The sequence below is a fragment of the Pagrus major genome, chromosome 23, assembly GCF_040436345.1.
Source record: "Pagrus major chromosome 23, Pma_NU_1.0".
Classification (NCBI taxonomy): domain Eukaryota; kingdom Metazoa; phylum Chordata; class Actinopteri; order Spariformes; family Sparidae; genus Pagrus; species Pagrus major.
The window spans coordinates 18,034,729-18,062,102 of NC_133237.1; the positions used below are offsets into that span (position 1 = coordinate 18,034,729).

General features: G+C 41.1%; 4 protein-coding genes across 5 annotated transcripts; 2 read left to right on the forward strand and 2 right to left on the reverse strand.

Moving 5' to 3' along the window:
- Positions 1-55: 55 nt before the first annotated feature.
- cd2bp2 (CD2 (cytoplasmic tail) binding protein 2) lies at positions 56-3,234 on the reverse strand. 2 transcript variants are annotated; one of them, XM_073494938.1, is made up of 7 exons: positions 3,160-3,234; positions 2,754-2,832; positions 2,178-2,310; positions 1,711-1,868; positions 1,051-1,630; positions 881-966; positions 56-321 (listed from the first exon to the last, which is right to left on the reverse strand). In XM_073494938.1, exons 2-7 carry the CDS (start codon positions 2,826-2,828, stop codon positions 211-213), a joined length of 1,143 nt encoding a protein of 380 aa, XP_073351039.1. In that variant the 5' UTR covers positions 2,829-2,832; positions 3,160-3,234; the 3' UTR covers positions 56-210. The 2 variants fall into 2 exon arrangements, with proteins under 2 accessions (XP_073351039.1, XP_073351040.1); XM_073494939.1 differs by lacking the exon at positions 3,160-3,234 and adding an exon at positions 2,910-3,135.
- Positions 2,824-8,152, forward strand: pheta2 (PH domain containing endocytic trafficking adaptor 2). The gene is made up of 4 exons (XM_073494940.1): positions 2,824-2,901; positions 5,959-6,047; positions 6,137-6,440; positions 6,543-8,152. The coding sequence occupies exons 2-4, from the start codon at positions 5,967-5,969 to the stop codon at positions 6,938-6,940; spliced, it is 783 nt and encodes a 260-aa protein (XP_073351041.1). The 5' UTR covers positions 2,824-2,901; positions 5,959-5,966; the 3' UTR covers positions 6,941-8,152.
- A 3,521-nt stretch (positions 8,153-11,673) lies between these two features.
- mylpfa (myosin light chain, phosphorylatable, fast skeletal muscle a) lies at positions 11,674-15,959 on the forward strand. Its single transcript, XM_073493825.1, has 7 exons — positions 11,674-11,789; positions 12,504-12,602; positions 13,890-13,965; positions 14,050-14,154; positions 14,401-14,479; positions 14,653-14,701; positions 15,105-15,959. The coding sequence occupies exons 1-7, from the start codon at positions 11,787-11,789 to the stop codon at positions 15,204-15,206; spliced, it is 513 nt and encodes a 170-aa protein (XP_073349926.1). The 5' UTR covers positions 11,674-11,786; the 3' UTR covers positions 15,207-15,959.
- Positions 15,960-19,111: 3,152 nt separating this feature from the next.
- On the reverse strand, positions 19,112-27,374 carry tbc1d10b (TBC1 domain family, member 10b). Its single transcript, XM_073494751.1, has 10 exons — positions 26,858-27,374; positions 24,872-25,867; positions 23,949-24,048; positions 23,754-23,861; positions 22,783-22,889; positions 22,132-22,246; positions 20,946-21,011; positions 20,667-20,856; positions 20,290-20,444; positions 19,112-20,129 (listed from the first exon to the last, which is right to left on the reverse strand). The coding sequence occupies exons 2-10, from the start codon at positions 25,846-25,848 to the stop codon at positions 19,200-19,202; spliced, it is 2,748 nt and encodes a 915-aa protein (XP_073350852.1). The 5' UTR covers positions 25,849-25,867; positions 26,858-27,374; the 3' UTR covers positions 19,112-19,199.

The window sequence follows — 27,374 nt, forward strand, 5'->3', positions numbered from 1 at the left end:
AAATAAACCCAAAATGTTATTTGAATCTCTCAGAAAAAAATGGCTGAAGGCAAAACCACATACATGACTTATTTATTTAAAAACAATGTACAGAAAACAAAGCCCCTGTTAAAATAACAGATTTGACACCAAAGCCCAGGTTGAACAAAGACTGAGGGCAAAACATGATAATGATCATGACAGGCTTGAATAATGTGATGCTGGACTGAATCATGTATATAGCTCAAAGTCTAGTCTCTTGGAGTTGTAGAACTGAGAGCCGTCCTGGTCCTTCCTCCTGCAGTAAACACCACTGCTGAAATAGCCTTCATCCACCCAACCCTGGAAAAACAGACAATAAGAAGATTAAAACCCACCTGGACAGATTGAGGTTAAAGGTAGAACCAGCCTGCAACCCAATAATCTAGTAAACATAATGGGATTTACTAACAGGTTTGTAAGCATATTAGTTTACAGTATAACAAACACAAGATGAAGGGTAAAGAATTAAAGCTGGAGTAGTCACCGGTATTTATCAAATGACTCTGCAGTAATTTAAATTATTAAATTATTAATTCAATTGATTCAGACTTTTTAAAACAAGATTTAATGTTTCTGGATGTAGTCTGATGAGGTATATGAGCTACTGCCTTCTACTGTTTTCCGGCGCATTTTCATGAAGTTGAATGTGACACTGTAAGGAAAAAATTGACAATGAAAAAAGCAGTCACTTGCCTATTTTTAGTGAGTTTATCCACTTTTAAAAACTCATATACACACACTAATTGACAATTATTAAATCTGATGTTCAGCATTTTATTTTATCGGAAGCCCACTATTAAACTGCATCACCTACAAACTCAGGAACTGCTTATTGTCCCAAATTTTTGTAAGAAAATACCTGCATCTGCTGACTGGTGAAGGGGCCGTAAACTTCTGAATCATCTTTATTCTCCCATCTGTACTCCCACATCACTTCATCACTCACTGAGAAGAAGACAAAACTGGATTAAACAAAACAAGATATTTTGTGATATTGAAGAGAAATGTATACAAGTAACTCTAAGTAACCTCTTCTGTCTTCCTCTTTATCCTCAGTTCCACCATGTGTGTCATCAAATTTATCTGCAAACATGTCAAGTTCATCTTCTTCATCATCATCATCATCGGCTTTCTGCCTTACAGCTGGTTGCTTGCTACTCATGCTTTTCATCAAATAGGCCAGTTTTTCATACGTTTGCTGATAGATCTCGAACATCCCAGATCCAACCAATCTGTCAGCTAGTGCTGTGAGCCTGTCAAGCTTTTCTGTATCCCTTTTGGCCTCCTCAGTGGGTTCGCTCTCTTCCCTCAGCTTCCCCTTCTTCCGTCTTCCAAGGCCTCCTAGCCGACGAAGTGCTGCGGCAACTGTCTCCCCAGGTAGCAACAGTTCGACCACAGCTTCTGTGAGCTGGTGCTGTGTGTAGGATGCCAGGGGGTCCTCTGCAGGCTCCATCTCCTCTTCATCTTCTTCATCTTCGTTTTCTTTGTCTGCCTGCTGCTCTTCTCTTTTTTTCTCTTCCTCAGCCTCATCCTCGTCACCAGCTCTGCGCTTCCGTTTGGCTCCAAGACCTTTCTTCTTTTTTTTGAAAGGTTGTTCTTTTATTCTCACCTGCAAAAAATAACATTTATTGTTGCATATTGCTTGAAAAGTTGTCAAAAATAAAGCAAGAGTCCCTAAATTCCATTTACCCAATCAATGTTGTCAAGCCAGTTATCTCTAATCTCTTGATCCTTTTTGACGAAATAGTTTCCCTCGGAGTCAAAGTGTCCTTCCTGCATCTCCTCGTCCAGGTTGAAAGGTGTGATCGGAACTCCCTCATCACAGTCGATCGTTGCTCCCTCTTGGCCTGAAAACATAGTTAGCATAGTGTCAGGTGATATAATTACTGACACTCCCTGTTTAGGTAAAACATTATCTCAAGACTCATGGCACTCGTACGTAGAAGACATGGACAAATATTTTCCAGCCACTTCTTCTTTTAGTTTGCTTCCTTAACATTTAATTCAAATTCTCAGTATGGGGAAAACCATTGATTTAGACTTCTGAAGAACATGTTCATATATACTCAGAATTGTACGTGATAAAACAAAAAATAAGTAGCACGTCATATCTGCAATATCTTGTCATAGTTACAGTTACATTAATCGAGACATACCCTCCACATCATCACTGTCCAGAATTTCATATTTGCTGCTGCTTGTGTCATCCCCTTCTTCATCCTCTTCATCGCTATCAAGGGAATGTTTGCCCTTAAACCTGGAGCCTGGTCCACTGACGACTTCGCAACTCTAATTCAACAGAGAAAGAAAAGGAAAATATGACACGTAACATTATTTAACACACACAGCCTCTTACTTGCTAAATGTCCATGTCCTGATAACACTGTCCATGTTTGATTGATCTTTATGGCAGTGCTTTTGTTTAAGTGTTCATTTAAAGGCTCTCAGTCTGACAGGTAAATATTGTTATTCTGCACGTTTGAGTCTTTAAAGAGAGATGTACTGATGGACGAAAAGAAAGAAGGGATCCTGCACATGTGAAAAGCATGCAACTAAGACAAAAACGACTCTGGTGCTGTTTGTTATTCTTTTATAAACAAGTATATTTTGGACTGCACACCTTTAGACTAATCATGGTATTGGGTCTTTATGGTGTTTTCTGTGAATTAAAGTCTGTTTTTGTCAATTCATATGGTTGTTGGTAAGCAGTGATGTGAGCGGCGCAGCGGTACCTTTTTGTTTGGGACTTCGTCATCCAGGTCGAACTCCCCGTTCCCGTCCTCAAATGTTACTTTCCTCTTCGGCATGGTGCTACAGAAGGCGAGACAGTGACTCTTTTAATCCCCAACGCAACTGTAACATCAGTGAGCGGTTATATTAGTGAGTACCGTTTTGACACTTTCACAGAGCAGCTAGATTTCTGGAAACGTTGAGAATATGCGCGGTTACCACAGGACTCATGTTAGCTTTGATGCTAAAAATGTTAGCCAACAACTGCAGGCACGTAGCGCATGCGGAAGACAACTCTAGCTAGCGGCAACAGTTAGTAAACTGCTGCAATTCAACCTGCATATTCCTTTGGTGCGAAAAAATACATATAAAGATATTAAACTGATATTTAGCTGGAAAATACCAAACCTGGTGAATATAATTCAAGCGACGTTCGTTTTCGTTTCTTCTTCGCTTGTTTTCTTCTTCTTCTTCTTCTTCTTCTTCTTCCCTTTCGGTAGTTCTCTGGTGGTTGGTAAACAACAATATGGCGCATTACCGCCACCGTCTGGTGACCTTCCTTAAACTAAAATCCCACAAGGTCCCAGAGATTTTAAGAAAAGTTGAGGATTTTGCTGTTTATGTTTCCTTATTATAACAAAAAATAAAAATAAATTCCTGCTTAAGTCTCAGGTCTTTGGGATTTTACTCCAAACCCCTGCAATATAAATGGTCCACCAGATCCTTCATTGGTATTTTTGCTTATTTTTTCCTTTCTTGGAGTATCTTCAAATGCTTCTTATCCCTGAAATCTGTACAGCCTAAGCTAAAAGGTAATGTAAGTCAATAAACCAAAATTAATTATAAAAGCATTGAATATGTGTCATCATTTAAAAAAATACAAACATCATCAAACACATCACATCATCAAAATTGAATAAAAGAAACACAATACATATTGATCTAAAAGATTTTTAAATGTGGAAACATGAACAAAATATTTCTTAACATTCCATAACGTATCTAAACGATATTACGTTTTTGAGATATGCTCATTTGCTTCATATCCATAACATATGTACAACCTAAACCAAAAGATTATGCAAGTCATTAAAACATGGTAATTGATGAAAGTAAAAGAACAGAAAAAAATGCAAAAATTAAATGTTGAAGCCACCTGCTGGAGGTCCATCTTTATAGGGTTAAAGTATGAAGTAGTATACACTGAAGGTGTTGCTTACACAGTGAGTGTGATGCCAACCAAGGTCCATGTTTGAAATGTTGTATTTTAAAAATAATAAATGAATCACTTTAATGAGAGTTTGCAGGAATTCAACACTTTCTTTTGCATGAATACATGAAGTGAAACTCTTAGCTTCCAGTTGTTGCACTGAGGTTTAACCTGTGGCCTTAAGGTAATTTTGATCACTTGACTCAGACGTGTTGTAGCCTAAAGGAAGGGCCCCTCTGCATACAAGGCTGTGTAAATCTTTTCAACCAGGACTCTTGGATTTGAAATTCCTTGAGGCCCTTGAGGATAAAACGGATGAGTGTGTGTTGACATAGATGCAAAGAAAAACAGAGGCCCACTTTCAAGAGGTCATGTAATATCTGTGTGTCTTTGTTTTTAATTGATGCAAAAATAATATTTATTTATTTATTCTTATTTATTTTAATCAAGAGAGACAGATTTGGGCATGACATTGCTTTTAAAGCAGAGAACAGAATATGACACACCTGATACTGTCATGAACAATATTCATTATATCTGAAACAAAGCTGTACATCTCCCTGAAGAATCAACCACATACCCAGTGGCATTTGCTCTGCACCATCAAAGATTAAAATAAAACAAAAAAGGCAACACAAAATGCAGAAGTGAGAGAGCTGAGAAAAAGGCATCAGACCTCAAACTCCACATTTACATCTACTGTAGCATCTCACTTCCAGGTAGCAGTTCTTCTCAGGGAGGTTGGTTTCAACTGTTCTGTTTGGCTGATGAGACAGCTCAGGGTCGACTCAAGCGTAGAGGAGAGAGAATATAATGTGTCAGGATTTTGTTACCAGGAAGTGGGGCGAGTTATTTATATTTCAACACTTGTCCTCTAGTACCCGAGAGAGAACGAATGGTAGTAATCTGAAACTATATATTCAAACATTGTCTAGTTCTGGATGCATCGAACTGATACAGAACAACTGGCTTCATGCTTAGGAGCGCTGACGACCAGGAGAGAATATCTGTAAATGTAAATAATGTAAAGGTTGTGTGGGAGGGGAAAGTGACCCTGTGAGGGACTCAAGAGGTAAGTCTGAGTCACGATTTTCTATTCTATCTATCTATCTATCTATCTATCTATCTATCTATCTATCTATCTATCTATCTATCTATCTATCTATCTATCTATCTATCTATCTATCTACTTGGGGTGACATTGACAGCTGCTTTAGAAATGTAATGGATCCTATTAATATTATTTTCCTGCATTGAATAGTCTCACAATATTATCAGTAATAATGTTAAAGATCTACTGAACTGAATTTAAAAGAAAAGTGAAAGCTTTACATTTAAATCGAGTTGCTTGATGATTTCAATCAATGTTTTTCTGGTCCAAAATACAGATTTTGGAATTTTGGATTTTGGAAATATAAGGAAACTGCTAAAATATTTAATAGCATGCATTTACATATTTAGAAATATATATATATATATATATATATATATATATATATATATATATATATATATATATATATATAAAACAAAGTTCTGTTTGTAAAATATTAAATATTATCCTCTATCATAATTATTCGAATCGGAAAAGTTTAGAGGGGAAGTGTCTCCTTGGCCAACAACTCATATGTATCTGAAACATGTCAAGGGGCCATACTGTTTTATAAAGGGTCACAAGCTAAAAAAGTTGGACACCACTGGTTTGATCTTTGATAGTGCATTTACTGTACAAGCTTGTCATGTTTTTCAATGTCAAATCTTCATCTGAGAAGTAACTAATTACACCTGTCAGAAAAATGTAGCAGATTCAAAATAACAAGTAGAGGTTTCACGTAGCATAACATTGAACGACTCATGTAAAGTCAAAGTACCTCAAAATTGTATCTTAGTAGAGTGCTGCAGTAATAACTCTATAACTATAATATAGTTAATAATTAGTGAATAAACAGTTTTCAGTATTTTACATTCTCAAAGTAAAAGCACTTTCTCTTCTTTAGGTGTTGGGATGAAGCTCCATGAGAAGATCTTGACCCATTACCTCTCATGCACCTCTCCAGTAGATAAAGAGGGATATCTCTACAAAAAGGTTTGCGTTGATATTATGAAGGAACTATGTCTTAAGTGTTGATTCCCACATGAGAGTAAATGCAACAAACCTGCTTTCTTTCCTAATAGAAAGAGAGAAATGCCACCTACCAGCGGCGGTGGTTTGTCCTGAAGGCAAACCTGCTTTTCTACCAGGAGCGCCCAGGTGACCGACACCTGCTGGGTGTCATCGTGTTGGAGGGGTGTGCAGTTCGGCGCCCGGACTCCGATGGACAGTTTGGCTTCTCCCTGGTGTTTGAAGGGCCCGGACTCAAAACCTACAGATTTGCAGCAGGGGATCGTCAGACTCAAGAGAGCTGGGTGAAAGCTTTGCTCTCAGCCAGCCACTGTTACCTCTCCCTGCTGGTGAGAGACTTGGGGAGGCAGTATGAAGGTGTGTAGAAGCATTCCTCTGCGAAAGGTGCTATGTAAATATTATTTATTATGAATCATGAGTGGACTATGTTTTTATTAATTCCCTGTTTTCTTTCTGCAGAAGCTAAACAGCACCAAGGCTCTGGTGAACCCTGTCACAGCTCCTCTTTCAGTGCCCTCAAGTCCACAACCAACTTCCTCCTCCCTGTGCAGGGGCCAACAGCAGCGGTCAGAGAGGGGAGAAGCCTCAGTGCCAGCACTGTTTTACAAGCACCCACTAAAGTGGTGGCTAGAAAGTCCCCTAAACTGTGGCACAGGAGAAATGCTCACGTCACACCACTTAATGGACCAGCACCTTTGTACGGCGAATGGCCTCTGGTGGGGTTTGATCCGCTTGAGGAGTTTAGTAAACTTCATGATTATTATGGGCAGGAAGTGAAGAAAGCGAGAGATGAATGGCTGAGGAGTCGCCAAGCAGAAGAAGAGCACAGTGATGGAGATCTCATCGACCTGGGGTGAAAAAAAACCTGACGTTTGAGAGACAATTTAAAGAGGAAGTGAGATGGAGTTGTTCATGTGTGTTAAAAAGGAACTGAACCTGAGTTCCACTTTATTTAAGAACATAGAGTTTGAGGCCCAGACACCTGTAAATGTGCTAAATGTTCCTCAATTTCATATAATGAGTTTAGATCAATTCTATGTTAGATTTGTTTTACAGAAAGTTGTAATTTCCCTGATTTTCCTTAAGGGATGAGTTCACCCAAAAATGAAAATCAGTCAATATCTCACCCTCATGCTGATGGAGAGTCGGGTGAAGACTCTTAGTTTACAGAACATTTCTGGAGCTTCACAGCAAAACAGCTTTGCAGTATCCCCCTAAACAATTGAAGAACAACAACAAAAACAAACATAAAATGACTCCATACAGCTTGTCCTGCATAGCCTCTGAAAGCCAGAAGATCGAAAACTGATTTGAAAAGACATTATTTACACCCTTTTTAACGCCAAAATCTTCACTTTAAATGCTAAGCTAAAAACATTACCACACACCCTATCTGAAACTGGAGCACACGCTTGATGGAACCATTTTCTGTTTCTTTTTTGGGGCAGTTTTTTATTTTTTGAGGACAAGAAACTTCTCCTGACGATCCATCAGCAAGGGGGCGAGTAGATAATGAACTGAATTTTTATTTTAGGGTGAACTTATCCTTTAAAGTATCCATGAGATTCAACAGAGAACAAGCAACAATCCAGGCACAAAGTGCAGATGCTGTTTGTGCCAGCACATCTGCATCCTTTGGACATGAAACAATGTGACGGCCGGCCTTTTTCACAGCCTCTTGCTTATTTTTAATAATATTTGCAATGCCTCAGTTCTACTGAAGTGTAAGCGGCTGTGACAGTGTAACAGTGAGGCAGCATCCACAATAACGGGACCCTGAAGCTGAAACAGCTAAATTGAATGCCTCCATATTTCTTTTTGTTATTCAACCCTGCGCTTTTCCTACTGTGATATGTAAAAATGTTTTCCATGAACAATGCCTTTAATGGTTCTCATGTACCCTCTGCTAAGTGAAGCTGCACACCTGCTGCTGATTGCACAATAGCTCCCTGAGCAGTTTAGTATCCACATATGGTGCAATTTAAACAATTTAATATATGCCTTTTAAAGCAAAGAGTATTATATAGTTTTCATTGCCTGAAAAATTAAAGTTGATCTGCCTTAATCAATCAGCTGTCATTAATTCACTTCCCTACTGTAGGTCTAAGAGAGATGTAGAGTATACTGCAGGTTGAGAGTCACTGGAGGCTGGTAAACAGCAGAGGGCAATACAGGCACAATGTGCAGACTAGGGGCTGAAGTGAACCACCTGATTTATTGGCACAGTGTAATCTTAGCAGTCGGATTTGTCAGAAGTAAATCACTGATTTATGGAGGTATGCAAGTGACAGAAAGAATGCAGCTAATGTCAAAACTGACAGGTTCAATATTTCGGTAAATCAAACGCCCTTAATTGAGTTATCCACTCATTTACTCAAACATGTCTGACTGTAATTTCAATTGAATCCACTCTGCTAATTAGACAAAGCATCTGCTTCAGAGGTTAAAAAGTGGTAATGTGTGACCGTAATAAGCTTTATAATTAAAGTGTTCATTCAACTGTTAAGTTGAAAGCAAAGCCTGACATCTGCCCTGACACTTAAAATTTACTGAATGGCGATCAGTGTAACACAATGCTAAATGGAATCAAATAACATAACAAACAATCTTCGGCACACCAGAGTATGAAACTATAACGTCTCAGATGTCACGGATGTCACACATGTCACAGTTCCTTAAGGTTGCCTCACTCCACAGGACAAGGTGGGAGCTTCCCCACATTCCAGACCCTACAGACAGGCATACCAGTCATCCATAAAGTGATAGATGGCTTCAGAGGAGCGTGGCAACACATGTCACATTACAGCAACAGGCCCCTGAAGTGTATACACATCTGTATGCAAACATTTACTCACGATAGCAGTGTGTAAACACATAATTGTTGTTTAACGACTGTGTTGTAAAGTCAGCAAATGGCAGCAGCTGACACACCTGTGAAAAGTTTGAGATGTCACACCTAATCTCCTTTTTTATTTATTACTTGTGCCTCAAAGTGAAGAAATGAGGGGATCAAATCATTAGTCATCATCATAATTTACTTTATTTTTTAATCAAGACATATTTATAAAACATAATAATTTCTGTTCCTTAAATTAAATTGTGAGTATGTCATAATCAACTCTTGATGTATGCACAACAAAAGTCAAAGTCTCTTAAACTGCTGAATATAATTATATTTCCTTTAATGTGCAGGATGAGGGGACTGCCTGTGAAGATTAAGATTTTAAACCAATTATTATTGCAAAAGGGAACAAAGGCACAGAAGTAACATTTAGGGCTTGAATATCACATTCATTGTAAAGTTTAGGGGTTTTGTTGCTTAGTGAATGTGTAGCCAAACAAAAAATGAAATGAAAATGACCAAGCTGATCAACCAGTTTACTTCAGTTTCTGAAGTTGAATTCAGAGTCAGAACATGTGTCGTCACATATTTCATTCCTGCAACAAGGTGGTGAAAATCAAGTAAACCAGGGGTCAAAGGTCAATAGGCACACATGGGGAGGACTGACAGCCAGCGTTGGGTTCTGGGTGTCCTGAACACCAAACGTCTGCCTAATCCAAATTACCACACGAGTGGAAACCAATGGACATGACTCATCATTGAACATCCGAGGAGATCAGTGGAAACACAAACAGTCCCAACCAGAGAGCTGACGGAGGGCGCAAAAATAAACTCCTCCAATAGACAAGATTAGCAAAGTTGTTAATGAAATGAAAACAGATTATCTGGGGTAAATTTGGATATAAAGTATGAAAAACTAATGAAGGAAAGCATTTTGCTCAAAGGGCCTGACGCGTTGGCAGACAGTCAAGTTTATTTAGCTATTTTGGTCGCCCTCAGCTGTCCCTTTTATGTTCTTCTGGGAATGTCTGCTGCCATCACCCTGCCAAGTAATCCCCTTATATTTACGGTGTGGGTAGACGGGGCGAGAGGGGGGGCTGAGGGCAAACAGGTGGGAAAGTGTTCATGACTGAGGCCAATCACCAAACACACACCTTTGTGGTGACAGCAGTCAGAGGTTAATGGTGCTTTCTCCTAAACAGTACATTGTCAACGAAAGTCATCCCGTCCTCAAAGAAAACAGGAAACAGACAGATACCTACATTTCCATGAACCAGCAACTTTAAGTAATGAAATTAGATGCTTTGATATTTGAGAAACTGCTGCTCATAATAAAATATAAATATGAAACTCTTTTCATAGACACATAATTGCCTCTATGGTGGAAAGTAACATTTACACATGTTTAACATTTTAAATAAGTGTTTCTATTTCCATTTTTATGCTTCTTTATACATTTGACAGTTAAAGTTACAAGTTGCTTTACACGTTAATCTTTCCTATGAAAAGAAACATTTGTAGAAACATTATATAAAATAAACTGTTATTAAAAAATAAAACAACAGCTCTTAATCTTTATGGCTTACAAAATGCAGTCTCTACTTGGGACTCCATGTCACATTTCAGATATGACAAATGTGCATCTGGAGAAGAAATTCAAACTCAGAACTATTTATTTATTTTTTCAATTTACAATATTAATGAGGTAATAACACAAACTTTTCTTTTTTCCTTTCCCAGTAATCATCCCACCACCCCTCAGATTTATCTGTGCCTCTTACGAGGGCCCTGACCCCTATGTTTGAAATCAATGGACTAAACTACCTAACACTATATAAAGTATTTAAAACTAGCTCCACCTCAGCCAGCTACAACAGTAAAATGCTGCTTACACATTGATCATTATAGTGACTGATGAGTGAATAATGTCATATATAGTGCAGTAACAAGGCACATTTTTTCTGCAGAATTAGGATAAGATGTTCCTTTACAGTGTGTAAACAATACCACAAAAACTAGCAGCGCTAGTAGGAGAAAAGAAAATGACAATAAACTCAAGTGTGTTTTCAACCCAGTTGTTTCTAATATTGCCTTGTGCAGTTTTACACGTGTTTGTTGTCAGTTGATTAAATTAGGCTACTGATTAATTCAAGTAATAAGATAGATGCTGACATCCAAGAGTACATATCTTCTGTCACTACAGAGCCCCCTCCATCATAACTTCTGTGAGAAAATACTATATTTGACATTGGCATTAATTTGTCACAACTTAAAATAAGAAAGCAGGGCCGTGCACATACAGGGTAAAAGCTGCATCAGTTGCTGAGAGTATAGAATGCTTGTGTCTCAGTCTGTAATATCGCAATGGACATCACAAACCAAAAATAAAGTCAGTGAGCGGCTGCTGTGCCTCTCTGCAGGCGGGCAGTCAGGCAGATGGAGATGGACAGAAGGAGGGTGGAGAGACAGTGTCCAGAGGTCCAACAAGCATCTATGTCCCGAATGTCCTTATTAGTCCACGTGGGACTGCAAACCTGCAGCACGGTCCCTCAGCTATCAGGTTTACTTAATTCCAAGACTCCTGGGTCTATTTCTGATCTCCTGTAAGGTGATACGCCGTACAGCCATTCTGTCTCCTTCACTTTTGCCATCAGTTCATCCTTGGTCATCCCGTCTCTCTCTCTCTCCCTTTCCCTCTCTCTCTCTGCCCCTCTCTTTTTATCCCCATCCAAACTTGAGGCTGTGGCTAAAGTTAGATTGGCTTGCGTGGGTATATAAGCCCCCGGGAATATACGTATAACGCGGCTTCACACCATCTTCTCCTTCTTGATCATCCAAACCTCCACTCAAACCGTCTCAAGATGGTGAGTACCAGGGTTCCCACATCTCTACACTCTGCTGGTGGGAATATCTACAGGGGAATCAAACCATCCCTCTGGATTAACTCCACTTTTTGATGAACAAAATTGACAAAACGATGGGAGCATTTGTCATCATTTGCATCATTAGTTCAAGTGATTTTTGACATTTTTTTGTGGATTTTTGCATAATTGCAGGATGTTTGGGTACTGATGTGTTGTAAATTTCTAGTTTTACAGAATGCACTTCAGATTGCATGGTGAACTCAAACATTTGCAGGGCCAAAGTCAGGGAAATGATTTTAAAAAACAGTTCATTTATACTCATAAGCCAAAAATGTATGTCATATTGGAACTAACCTGTAGAGTGCAATTGAAATTGTAGTAACTGATAGAGCAGTGACTCCCAACCTGGAGGTCAAGACCTCTTTAAGGGATAAATATGGGGGTCGTGACATGATTCACATTACAGGGAAGAAGAAAAATATTCTTCTTTTTTTAAGTCTTTTTGCTAATTTTGTTTTGTAGTTTTACCATTTTAATCTTCAAACAATTAATGAATTTAATACAAGAAAATCACTCTTTTTGGTGAACATACGCAGGAATACATTGTTTAATCAAGCCAAAGAGTTTGTTGCCTTTGCAACACTCAGTAGCTTCACTGTGAGGTAAAAAAAAACTGACTTACGTGAGGATTTCACTCCTGTGTTTGTAACCCAGGCACCAAAGAAGGCCAAGAGGAGGCAGGCAGCAGGAGACGGCGGCTCCTCCAATGTGTTCTCCATGTTTGAGCAGAGCCAGATTCAGGAGTACAAAGAGGTGAGGTTCCTCCGTCCACACAGTCATACTTCATCCCTACAGCGGCTCCTTTCTCCACTGTATGAGCCTCTGGATGCATCAGATATATGTGTCACCTCTGGTTAATTTATAGATGTAAAGAATCTTTATTATGATTCTGAATTAAAGCTGGTGGAGTTTCAGTTCTGACACCAAAATTAGAGTTTTGGTTAAGCAGCTCTTGGATCTATTTTCACAGCAGTTGCTATTTTGCCTGTCCCCCATTTCTCCCCTGACAATTTAATAAGCACGAGAATGTCATTAGGAGGAGCTCTGAAATTTCTGTCACCATCTGAAGCTCTCCGCATTTTGCTCACCTTTGACCTCCCCCCAGCTGTCACTCACACATCTCCTTAAGGCTCTTGCTGAAGGCTGAGAGGCCAGCTAGAACAACTGGGCCTCGATAGTTGTATTTCAAAGCGGAGCAGAGAAACTGAGGAGAGAAAGAAGAGAGCTTTTATTCCTTTAAAATCTTTTATTTAATGACTTTTGAAAGCGATTTGATAAGCAGGGGAGGAGAAATCAAAAGGAGAAAGTGGGGTGTTAAGGGCGCGTGTTGGAGTTCAGTAAGGTCAGGGAGATGTGATTTTATAAGGATGGGCTGTCAAGAGATCGGATAAAGATGGTGTCTGTGTGTTCAGTGTGTTGTCAAGGGATATGGACCGCAAACAGAGGAAACATTCCTGCTGCGATAAATGATACAGGCGTCTTGAGTGCCACTTTGGGAATGCCTGACATGATGATTAGGGTGATCTTAACACATTGCACAGATGGAAATATAGCAGCCGGGGTTGACGTATTTTTTATATGTCAGGGTAAGGAAAGTGTGTATATGTGTGTGTGTGAGCCAGAGAGGGAGAGGTTGATGGGAAAGGTTAGTAGCTGAGTTCAAGTTCAAGTCCAAAGGGTTAGCTTAAGTTTCATAGATGTGGGTTCTGCAGGGTGAGCAGATCAGACAGCTGTTCCCTAATGATACTTTCCCAGATTAACATGTAAGAAAAGACTCGGGGTCACCCCATCCCATGCACCCCCACCAACGATGCCCCTCTCAAGGCTACCACTGCCTTGGGTGCAACCTTTTTCTTGCACAATATCCTCTAACATTTGTACCGCACCGTGTCAAAGATACTTTCCAGTTGCTACTTGAATGGAAAAACTGTTGAGTGAGGAGTCCTTTTCAAGTGTGTCGAGGTCTTGCACACATCTTGCATGCCCTCTCCCCATCTGTCCATCAAGTAATAAACCCTTGTGCGCTTCTCTTCTGTTCAGGCTTTCACAATCATTGACCAGAACAGAGATGGTATCATCAGCAAAGATGATCTGAGGGACGTGCTGGCTTCAATGGGTGAGCGGCATTGTGATAAATCCATGTGTGACTATGTGTTTCATGGTTGCTTGTACTAATGTGGACATTTTTCGGGTTGTTTAGGCCAACTGAACGTGAAGAATGAGGAGCTGGAGGCCATGATCAAGGAGGCCAGCGGCCCCATCAACTTCACCGTCTTCCTCACCATGTTCGGCGAGAAGCTGAAGGGTAGGCATCTCATTTTCACCAGCTGTCACTCCACAGATGTTGTGTTCGACATTACGTACATTACACTGAGGGTCACTACTGTATATTCAGTCATCAGTACACTACTCAAGTACAAATACACATTGTTGCTCATACTGCTATACTTTTACTTAAGTAACATTTGAATGTAGCACCTTCACTCATAATGGAGTACTTTTATTTCTACTGCGTTTACTTTAACAAACCTCCTCCTCCTGTCGTCACCAGGTGCTGACCCCGAGGACGTTATCCTTAGCGCCTTCAAGGTCCTGGACCCCGAGGGTACTGGAAGCATCAAGAAGGAATTGTGAGCCCTTTTTAATAATCACCTTATTTGTTTATCTACCAGTGTATTTTTGTGTTTTTATAAGTTGGAAAATGACCGAAATAAACTAAACTAAAAAGGACTTTAATGTTCATCACACGTGTCTAGATTGTATGGATTCAAATTTGTTGACTCTTTCTGTTTTTCTGTTCCAGCCTTGAGGAGCTCCTGACCACTCAGTGCGACAGGTTCTCCAAGGACGAGGTAAACTCATCAACCTGTTAGAGGAATACTACTTGTTTTTGGCAGACTGGCTCATTGGTATCATTGCCAGCTGTTACTCAATATATCCCAAAGAGCAAGGGAGGTTCTCCCTTAATTTCAAAAGAAAAAGTGCACTAATATATCCATCCATTTTTAAGACTGAGTGGTTACTTATTTGATAATATATTATTTGAGCAGAATATTATGAGTCAAAACAATAAAGTTAAAGTTGTGCTCAAATCCTAGCAGTTTTGCTAAGGAAGCTGCCTTTAAAGTGTGTGTGCTCAACTTTAAAAAGAAAAAAGGATATCTCGACCAATTGATCAAAAATATGTATCCCTTTAAATACTCTAACTAAGATCCCCTGTCATGCTAAATTTCCTACCCTCATTTCCTCCCTCAGATCAAGAACATGTGGGCCGCCTTCCCCCCAGATGTTGCCGGCAACGTAGACTACAAGAACATCTGCTATGTCATCACACACGGAGAGGAGAAGGAGGAGTAAAGACTAAGCTAGAAGACAAGAAAGACAACAATCCCTTTGCTATCCTGCCTTCCCTGCCCTGTTCTTTCCTCCTCTTCCTCCCTGCTCACCTTTTGTGTACGCCCATGTGCTCAGCCGCTCATGTTCAAACCAAAGACTTGTCACGCTGACACATGAGAGTGCCGATGCCCGTGGGATGTCTATGTTTGCTTATGGGGAATAGGGTTGATTTTCAATAAAATTATCCTGTAACATCATTTCCATCCACAAGCTTTTCTCAAAAACCTTTTCTTTCCTTGCAACCATCTTCCATCTTCTCACCTCTATATCTCTACCTGCTGTCACTTCAGCCTCTGAGGTGTGTGAATGAAGTGTGTCCCTCTGCTTCCCCTCAGTATCTGAGGAGAAGACACCAGAAGGGTGGGGGGGGACACACAAAGCATGAGGGCCTCATTCCAAATTTTGAAGATGTCCTCTCAGAGTGAAATAGGTGAGAGGAGGGAGACCATTTGCAGGTTAGAGAGGAAAAAAGTTGCCTCCTTAAAGTGACGACAACTTTTTTCCTTGAAAAGTGAAAAAAAAAAAAGACTGAAGGAGAGGAGAGAAAGGGGCGAAAGAAAACATTCAAATCTTCGATTTCTTTCCCTCCGCTCCTTCCTGCATCCAACAAATCATCTCTCTTTTCCATAAGCTCTCAGCACAACTCGACTCTTCCTCACCTTTCCTCTGTAATGAATAAAAGGGACAAACTGTGAATAAAATCTCTTTCCTTTTGTACAATAGCGTCTCTGTTCAGTTGGCTCTGTGGGACAGGGTGAAAGGGAGAAAACAAGTCTGGTGAAATAATTAGCTAAATCTCTCATGAACACACATCTAGTGACATCTAGTGGAGCTTCTTTGCACCTGCATGTACAGACAGGAGCCTGAAAGATAAATCTAATCCATGCAAATGCTGCTGCTCTAATAGTAAAGAAATTGATTTTATGTAGACACACAATATGACCACTGTTCATGATAATCATCCACATACAGAACACACCCCACACTTCAAAACCCAAAAACAAAGACAAAAACAACATGATTTAATATATTATGGTTTATTACTCATCACAAATGTCATTATCATCATCAATTAAATACATCAGTTGTAGATCTGAAGGAATGAATTCAATTAGCTATGATTTTATTTCACTTTCGCCAGAGAGAGTGACATGTAAACTTAAAAACACAAAAGACATAACGGCATGGGGAGAGAAACAGCTAAAACGCTTCTTTAAACATTTGCATCAGTGGGGTCATTCCCAATCAAATGTAACCAAGAACCACAAATTTAAGGATCATTGCAGAAATGCACAAAGGACCTGTAGAAATGGATTTCCTTGATTCTTGTCCTCAATATTGCAGAGGGAAGTGCTGATTCCACAAGCTAGCGAGAGGTTAATTTGAACTTCATGACATCTCGAGCCCTCTGAACAAAGAGAAATGACAACATCATTGAGGCATGAGCTGCGAGGACATATTGCTCATAAAATATTGTAGTCCACGGGCCTGAAAGTGTGCGCAGAAAAACCTACTGAAGCACAAATTTCATTATTCCCTGGCACCAATCTGATCGTCATTATTAGTGCTGCTGTCTGCACACTATCAACAGTCATGATGGAGGATGGTTTGCATAGATGTGTTCAATTTATCCTCACTAACACTACACTAATCTGTGCCTATAAATGCAGTGGCGTCAAAATAGAGGAGGGAGGGAGTGTGTGATGTTTATATATTTAAATGACAGCCATGTAAAGACCTGAAATAAGTGAAAAACAATGAATATGGAGGACATGTTGGCTACAATTACACGAAAGTCCCTCTAATCCTTAACTACAAAGACAGCACAGTTAAAGAGCATCTATGTTTTTTTTTTTTGCCATCATATGGTTTTATACTAACTACCTGGCACTATTCATCGTATACTGATGGGGTTCAGTGCAGTTTAAAGTATGCATAAATATTTTACAGTACAGAACACTGAGTGTAAATAGGTTAGGGAGTTAGTCCATAAGTTATTATGAATGTTACAACACAACTTAGTGAGACAGACATACTTAAGATCTCGAATTAAAGGACTATTCAAATCACCTCAAAGTATATTATACAGTACGATTAAGACCTTCAACTCCCAAAACTTCTGTCTGAATCACTCATCTCACTGTTTGTTCTGTCGGAGGCCCATATTTCCACTCAAGTCTGTTTAATACTGCACTTCAGTAAACTGGAGACTCGTGAACCTAGAGTTGACCCAAACCAACAATGACAGTAAACTTAAATAATAGCAAAGACATGCATCAAGTTTGTTGTGTAAAAGCAGAGGACTTAGCGTGCAAAGAAAAAAAAAAAGGAAATCAAAAATAAACACTTAAATGATCCCCCTGCAACTACACTGTGTGTAGCCAGCCATCATTCCAGTCAACCAGGTGTCTCTAACTCACATAGAAAAATAGTCAGATCGAAAATAATAATAATAGTAATTCATAATATACTATATTTGATTAAATTAACCACTTTGTACATAAATACAACAAAGCCCAAAGGTCAAAGATCAGAGGTTAATGCTACATTGGCACACCTGGCACCTCCAGTCAAGTGGCGTCCTATAAGTCCTTGAGGCACAGATTTCAAACTCTGAAACCGGCCTGTTGGCTCTCGTTTTCTACGTTACTACACTATCGGAGTGGTCGACTTCAGTGGTGCTTTGTGACAAAATCACAAGTGCAAAAATCATCCTTCATTCTCTTAAGATACTTGAAATCACATTCTAATGGGTGAATGAACATAAGTTCTTACCCATACTGAAATTTGGCTAAATAAAACACATATGTTGGATTTTGTTCGTCAAAAGCAAAATACAATTTTTACAGATGGACATTTGGTCTGCAGGACTTGTGCACGGTCACTGCTGGGTATCGCATGTTTTCGCACGACCAGTTTATCCATAATGTTGAAAAGTCAACCTCGGACACAAAATTGCAAATGAGGCCTGAAATCAAAACAATAAAAAGCTCCCTGTGTGTTGTTTTTGTCAGAGACAAAAAACACACATAAACAAACCATTACCACAGGCACCACTGCATGGTGTCTGGTCGTTGTTTTTTTTAATTTTCTCCCTCTTTCGTCTGTGGACATTCCTTGATTTTCCCCATGAGATTAATTCCAATGAATTTGGGGAAGAACCACACATGATTCAACGATGGTTTGACTTGAGGAAAAAAAAGCAGGCAGACTGAAAACAGGGAGAGCCACATAGAACAGTAACACATTTCACTATACTACTAAGGCACACACTCACTCACAACATTTAACATGACAATAAATACATCCTCAACAACATTACTAGCATTTCTGCCTCAGTGCCTGCGTTTGAGACGACTTCATAGGGTTTTCTTTTCTTTTTGTCCCAGGCATCCAAATAACCTGTCCACAGATGAGAACTGATGGGGTGTATGGAGTGTTAACAGGATCCTATGTTCTGTAGGTAGACTTTATTTACAAACTCTATGGCACCAAAACTATCTCTGCAAACCTTCAGTTCAACAATCGTTTGAGTCGATGTTTCTCTAACCACTGCCATCAATCTGATTAAAATAATAAAAATGAAAGAAAAACAAAATAATTTTAAAAAACTAAAAAGAGATAATGACTGTAATCTTCTGAAAAATTATTCAGGTTCACAGTCCATGCTCCAGTTGAAAAAGGAAATTTGTCCCATCTTACTAAAACTCTGTGAAAAAGAAAGCGTTGAGTGAGGGGCAAAACCCCTCCCCCCGAGGTGCTATCAAAACCATGATCCAGTTTTCTCCACCATAGTCCTAGGACTACTTTAAGTCTTCAAAACAATGTGTTACACAGGAAGCCATCCCATCTTTTTATTAATCACTCTTTCTGTTTCTAGGGGTCTTTTGTTCCCCTGACCTCTTTTTTTGTTCAACGTCCCTTTTCATTATCCTGGAATGACGGGGAGGCAAACTAGGCCGAATCTCTCGCTCCTGTAGCTCCATTTTTGTCCTCGGCTTCTCCTCCCCCTTTGTCCTTTTTCTTCCCCCCTTTCTTCTTTTCCTTTTCTAGCCTCTCCTTTTCCTTCTTGAGCCTCTCTTTTTCAGCCTTTTCCTTTTCTTTCTTTTCCTTCATTTTCTTCTTCTCATCATCCTTTTCCTTCTTCTTGTCTTCCTTGCTCCTCTTCTTCTTCTTCCCTCCCTCTTCTTCTCCAGTTGTGGCATCAGCTGCAGGCGCCGCTTCTTTTTTTGAATCTGGACATGGCGGCAGAGGGGAATTGTTTGCAGTAGGAGAGGGGATAGTCGGAGTAATTTGCTCAGAGACGATCTTAGGTGAGGGGGCTAGAGCGGTGGCTGGAGGTGCTGTGCTTTGTGCTGGGGCAGGAGCCGTAGTCTGGCCCTGTGCTGTGGTGCCTTCTGAGGCCGGAGCAGGCCCACGTGATGAGCTAGCTGCACCCCCTACTAGTGGGCTCTGAATGTGGGGTGTGGGTGCCCTCTGACCTGCCCCTGGAGGAATGGGTGGTTTATGGCTGGGGCCTCGTCCTGGGCTTGATGTTACTGCAGGTGGGGACTGAGGTGGCAGGCCCTCCATTCCTGATGGCCCCGAGAAGGAGCTCTTCTTGTGGGAGTGGAAAGGAGCCTTGGACTTGCGGAAGCCAGGGAGTGAGAGGAGGCTGGAAGACGCCCTGAGGGGTCCTGGCGGAGGGATCGGGCTTCCCAGGAAAGAGAAGCTGCCGCCGGAGCTGATGGAGGCAGCACGGCGTTTGTACTCAAAGATGGCCCTCGTGCCGTGGAGGCGACGGGCTGGCTGGTGTGTCAGCTCCCCTCTGGACTCCCTCCACTTCCTTACTTGGATGCTGCACTCCCTCTCTATAAGCGACTCCGTCACCGGGAGCGTGATAATCTGTACGACACATCAGACAAGGACGAGACAGACAGAGGAAGTGAAGATAACTAGACTGGGCACTACAGGACAAAGTGACTCATAACTCGTGTAGCTGAGTAAAAACAGAAGCAGGTTTTGTTTATGTTCATTGTCTATGAAGACAAGAGAAGAGACCCACCTCCTGTACCAATATGTCCTCTCTAATCAGGTCAGGTGAGATGTTCCTTAGACGCTCCATTGTTTCATACATGCCCTGTAGTTCCCGAAGTTTATCCACAGAGCCGAGCATCTGTTTCAGTAGCACCAGACCCACACGAAACACTATCTTCACCCCTACAACCACAGAATTAATTGAAATTGAATCATATTTCTGGCAGAGCATAAATAAAACTGAATTCTTAAAACTTTTCTACTCAAACAAGTCTAAAAATGTATGCTAGATAAAGAATTTCTGCAATTTCTTCCTAAATCATTATAATTCAACTAAAGGTAAATGCAGGTAAACAGTTCAGCTATAAACAGAAAAGAGCACTGAAACTTGGATCTGAAAGGTACCTTCACAGAAGAACATGTCCCATACACGCAGCACACATGACCATGGTAAGGTGCGAGAGAAGATACACATGAACCACTCAGTCATGTAGAGAATCGGGTCAATCTTGAACTTCTTAAGGTGACGATACGCCATTGGACACGTACGCCTTAAGAGGGAGAAGAAGATCTCGCCATCCAGCTGGATCGCTTCCTAAAAGACAGAGATGATGAGTCAATAAAGCTGAGAACACTAACATGACGGTTTGACAAAGACAGACATGAGTTAGCTAATTCACTCACCAGTCCGGCGCTGTAGTAACCAGGAAGGTACTTCTCGCATATCTGGACGAGGCACCAAAAAGCTTGCTGTGAAACAGAACCAAATTATAACAGTAAGCTTGGCAATCAACTGCATATGAGGTTGAAATGTTATCAGAAAGTAGCGAGTTGAAACACAATGGCATTGATTCCCATTTTTGTTTGCTGCTTCTTTTTGGGGCTATTCTTATTATTGTTATCAATATTAATATTAATATGATGATTGTTATTATTATCAATTAACTAAATCTTCTCACTCATCCGTCGTCCTGTTTGTTGTGCATGAATGATGGTGAAGCTGTGATATATACGGCCTCCATGTCTATTTGTCGCAACTGAAACTGTGACCACACCTATAATAGATAAAGAAACATTTTGTTTGCTGCTACCAGATCAACAACAGCAACTGCCCTAGTGTCATTAGAAAATAACACACACTCCCACACACAGACAGCTTTTGGCATACACCCATTTGTACGGGCGACTGAATGAGCTCAGGTTTCAAACTGTCAGAATACAGATAAGGTCGGCCCTCACATTTACAGAGAGATGCAACTGTAACTTTAGTCCCGTCTGTTTTGCACACGCTTAATATTTGCAGGACACCTTGTCGACAGTTTCAGCAGCGTCATCAGTCTGCTGTCTCCTACTATTTTTAATTTAGTAAGTAACCCCATGAAATACGAACCAAATGAAGTTACAGTTTTGTATTGGTTTCAGTTTTCAGAGCACTGCTTAAACAAAGACTTTCCATGATTACTAATCTTGTGATGTGCTAAATTCTGATGCTAACTCATCTTCCAGTATGTTCACTGGTCTCGCATGAAGTTGTAAATTATTCTGTCTAATGTATAGAGCTGTGACGATAAGTTGATTAATTGATTGGACAATCATATCAAAATAAAATGCCAACTATTTTGTTAATCTGTCATCTCAGCCATTTCTCGAGCAAAAATGTCAAACATTTGCTTGATTTTGGACTGCGTGTCAGTCAATTGTAAGGTATTTAATTTTTCCATTCATTCTAGACTATTGGCAGTACCAACACAATGTGTTTATGACGCTATGTAGAGTAATCAGACTGTTCAGTAATCATTACAGAACACTAATGAACGCTTTTGATTTCCCTTCAAGTGAAAACCTGTACCCCAGTGTCTCTGCCCCTCACCTCAGCAGGCATATGCATAAGCAGCACTGCAGCCACTGGAGCCTGGGCCTGGCAGTAGCCCTCGTCAGGCCGGTAGATGGTGTAAGCCTTCAGGATCCGGTACAGATCCTGTTGCCTGCAGGAACAAACAAGAAAAATTATCCAGCGGCTAAATCCACAAAAATACTTGATCAGTTTATGCATCTCTCATTAACTCAGGGAACAATACAAATCAAGTTAATGGGAATCAGCCCGTAGTCTAGTGCAGACAAATGCCACTGAAAACACAGAATAAAAATAATACTGACACTACATTTCAATCCGTTACCTTCTAAAAGAACATTTATTATCATATTCTTAAATGTATTTTGATTTCATATTTTTATTAAGTTCCTCATTTTCATATTGCAATCATTTTCTTTTTTATTAATGGGTCTAAAATTTACTTTACTCTAATTTGCACCTTCTTGGTGCCAGCCCAATTTTCCATGGGATCTTTGTTTAGTTACTGACAGATATATGCACATTTGTACAGTTGTATAAAGATCCATGCAGGATCAAAAAATTGTGGTTCCTTAAAATCTCCAGTCAGTGTGTAGCTTTTACTTTCATAAATCATATATGTTTACTCTGATGTAAAACAGATTGAGGGTGTGAGGTTGTTCTTTTTACCCGTGACCACCACGAGCAGCAAACATCTCATGGAAGGGAAACTGTCTGTGAAGATCCTTCTCTATAATGTCCAGCCATTTAGCCTCTCCCGGCTCTCTCTCGAGCTCCTGCAGTGAAAAATAGATACAAGTTTTAGAAAAGTTCTTAGTAACTCATGGAGTCCGAATAAGCTGTCAAAGTGGATTAGACTGCAAAGCCCTGTATGAATCCACAATTGTGAGTCTTCCCCAGTCAACAAAAACAATACTAAGCAGACTACTGGGACCCAGGCCCAGCTGAGGCCAGACCCCCCTCCAGCATGGTCACGGAGGCAGGGCCCTGACAGGCTGGATTACCGGTCCTGATAAGAGGCTTACGGCTTGCTAGGTCTGCGCCTGCGCCCCATTAGCACCCCTGGAGCTGAAATTGCCCTACTCAGCCACAACTCCTGATTGCAATGGTCCCATTTGAGCTAGTTACTCAATCAAACTATGGTAGCTTCTTTACTGTCCTTAAATACTTTCAACACAGCCACAACCAGCTTTGCAAATATTTTTTGTGACATTAGTGTTGTTGACAATATGGTAACAGTTGGAGTTGTGCCTAAAGGTTTATGTAGGCTGGCATCTTCTTCCTGAAGATCGTTTTGGCTGCAAGTAAAAAAAGAGTGTAACCAAATACTGACTTTAGAAAAACCTTCAAATAGAAAAGATGTCTTGCTCCCTACAACTACAGAAAGACAAGGGTGATAGATACTTGATGGTGTGGGATGGTTACTCCCAGGAAGTGGACAATGTTTTTTTACATTCTTCCTCTTTTCTCCTTTCTGTGTTAAACACTGCAGGACAACTGCTTCTAAATCTATGTGTAATGAGCTGCACCTGTGTATTTCTTCTGTGTGAATTGGTGACCCACATCCTAGACCTCATGTTTTTTTTTTTTGTTATATCCTTCAGCCTCTCTGTTAAACAATAATATGGTCACAGTGATACCTCAAATTTTCCAGGGTTGGCATCGAGGAGATCTTGGCTGTTGGACAGCATCTGCCAAGCTTTGGCTCTAAGAGAAGATGGAATCCCCTTCCTACAGCGCAACTTCACCTATAATGCATGAACAGACACACGGGGTATTAGCAAGGGATATATAGTAGTATATCTAAAACACATCTAATTGGTTGACATGCATACCTTCTGGAAGCGATGTTTAATCCACTTATCCCAGTTGTAGAACATGTCAAGCCATTTTACCTCCCTCTGTCTGGCCACTTCAACTCGAAGGTCCTTTTCACTGTAATAGTGAGTAACATAAAATGACTCCATCATTGACAAAACTGGGAAGTACTTTTTTTTTTTCATACTCCTAAAAATCACACTCTGATATGTTTACAAATTTGTAACTCTAATCCAATCACACAAATGAATGACCTCAGTCTGTCTTTTACATTAATTTGCACATTTCGCTGAATTGCTCAGTAACAGGACAACTATAGCACTGACCAGAATGCACTGCCACTACTGATGGTAAATCAATAACATTTCAATTATTCAGCGGCGGGAGAGCAATTAGCTTGTCAGTAAAGTAGAAGCAAATCAGACAAAAAAAAGAGAGGAAGAGAGCAGATGGGTGTGAGGGGTGATACCACATAGACACACAGTCAGTACATACTGAGTCATAAAAACGCTCTCAGCATTATCTGAGTCAGACCAAAGGGAGATAAAGGACGGACAGATATGTTTAGAGCGGCAGAGAAAGAGAGGACGACAGGAAAGAGAGGGTGAGACAGAGAAAAGAGGAAGATCTCTTTGGGGCAGATGGATGACAGAATGAATGAGACAGTCAGGGAAGGCAAAGTGGCTGATTGAAAGCAAGATAGTCAGACAGGATTTAGATTTGACTGACCATAATCTAATAATGTCTCATAATGCAAATAGTGATACGCCTACATGGAATCTTAGCGTAAAAAAGAGAAGTGTCTTTTTTTTCCTACAAACAGCCACACTGAATATGTGTCTCTAATTTCTTATGTTAGACCAAACTGATGGAGTGGAAATGATCAATATTTTGCACGTGGCCATGAGTGTGAGTCCTTAGTTGATGTTCTAATACTTACCCGGTTTCACTGAACTGATTTCCACCTAGGAAGCCATATTTATCAGTGCGTCTGACAGCCAGGCCATTGATCTCTGAGTCTGAGCCCACAGAGCTGCCGTCCTCTCCCAGCCCAGATAGAGACTCCAACGTCCCCGACATCAGGCTGGCTGACTCTAGGTAGCTAAGGGTGTCAGGGGCCGGCCGTCTGGGCATTGGGAGAACAGGGGCTGGCTCGTGGATCAGTGGGACAGTCGGGCTGGGGGGTTCAGCTCTAGTGGGGGTGCTGGGCAGCTCTGCTTTCCTTGCTTCACTGGAAGCGTCAGGCTTTGGGGAGAGAGGAGGAGGCAGACTTTGAGGGTTTTGTGCTTGTTGCTGAGGTTTCTCCTCTTCTGCTGTTGCTGCCATATCGGTGGATGCTGGAGGAGCAGGTGTAGGATTGAAGGCGGCAGCGGCTTGGGGTTGGACCGCGGTAAACTGACCATCATCCATGACAGGATTTGGATTGTGGGTGACATGCACATTGGGGTAGAGATTAGGGCCAGGATTAAGCTCAGGAGAAGGGGATGCCGGTGGCTCACTTGACAGTGCTGGGGTCTCTGCTTCAGTATTCAAGAGCCCTGCAAATGCTGGGTCACTGGTTGTTGTCTCCTGCTTTATAACATGAGCTCCAGTCTCTGCATCTTTCCCTACCGATTCTTCTCCCTGTGGAGCAGGCTCATGTACCAATGATGTGAGAGGGGTCTCAGTAGTGAGCTTTGGAGGACTTGAGGGTGAGGGGGGATTCAAGGCCGAACCCCGAGACTGTGCTGAAGGAGAGTTTCCAGTCAAAGCTTTGTCATTGTAGAGGGAAGACTTGGGTACGGCTAACTCCCTGGCAGACTCTGGAGCAGGGATGCTGGGAGCAGTGACAGCCGATGAGGACGGAGAGATGGATGGAGCTGTGTGAGGATCACCCAAAGCAGGGGGTGATGGGGATAGGGTGGAGAGTTCAGCCATCGTTCCACTCTGATCTCTCCTTTACAAAATAGAGATAAGCGGAAGGAGGTGAGATTTCTTTTGCCAAAGAGCAGCCATCAGTTCAATCACAACTGTAATAAATGAAACCTGTAGATGCTTGGATCATCAACAATTTCTTTAACATATTTGCAGTGGATAGAGATGCAAAGATTCTCAGCAACAAATCATGACCATGACCATAAAAAAACACTTCCTCTTCATAAAATTGCATCAGAGAATTAGATCAGAGAAGCAGCCATATAATTCTTGCACAGCCATAATGAGTTTTTATAACCCCAAACTACTTTCAGCCTTATATGGTTTTTACTTGCGACTTCAAATGTGACATGTAGGTAACTGTTTCTGCTAATAACGATCAATGTCTGAAGCTATATCTGCTCTTTTCCTACACAGAAGCCTGTATCAACCAGTAAAATCACTTTACAATGGAAAATAAGCGCGTTTAAGTCACATTCATTTAGAAAAAAAAAACCCTGTAAAGCACATTCCTCTGTTCTCAGAAGACAATACACAAAAATATCTAAAGCTTACACACCAGCTGTATTATCCTGCTTCCCCACAATGTGACTCTATCAGCGGGACAGACAGTGACAGATATAACCTTTCTGTTGACAGAGCTGCTAAACAGTTTCTTCCGCACATGTACCAGCGCGATGGCATTAACCTTATCAACAAAGCTGCCCACGGCAACCGTAGTGATACAGTGCTCTGCTGACGAAGCAGGTTAATATATGTAGTGGTGGCTCCCGACAGCTATCGGTTACATGCTAGCAGCTAATAACATCAGCCACTTTGTTGTCATATCCTCTCTAGAGGCCTTTCTCGAATCGACTCAACTTCCCGATTCAGCACACAGGAGCAACGCTTTACTAGTAGCTAATAGTCAACACCCTCCCTGTTCTGCCAGGCCCTCGCCCAGCAGCGTCCACGGCCTTGTCCACCCCGCTGCCCCGGTCAACTACAACTTCAACTCCGCTGCTCAACTCACCCGCGACCGGCGTGTCACTGTGATCCGTCCGCCTGGATAGCCAGGGGGTTCCTGTCCGCACGCCCCCCCGCCACAGCTCCGGCTCCGCAACCTCCTCCGTAAAATGAAAACACGGAGAGAAAAAAAAAAGAGAGACACACCGGGGAAGGAACCGCTGAACTGAGTGAGAACCTGGAAGAGCAAACGTCCTGCAAGCGGCGAGCTAGCTAGCTAAGTTACCAGCTAGCTGTGTTAGCTTATTCTAGCCTTATTTAACTCTTAGCATTAGCGCCGATAGTGTTCTCTGTTTCTGTTAGCCTAGCTAGCTAGCTGAGTGTTTCGGTTACATCGGTTAGACATGCGGACCTGCTGCGACAAATCTCACCAGATTAAAGCAATCCTTTAAGTAACTGTCTTCATTCTGAAACAAAAAAGGACTTTCTTTGTTTAATTTATCCAAGCACCGCAGCGGGGGGACATCCAACACCCGCAATCAGCATTTCCTACTGACAGCTGCGTGCGGGTTCTCGTCAATGTC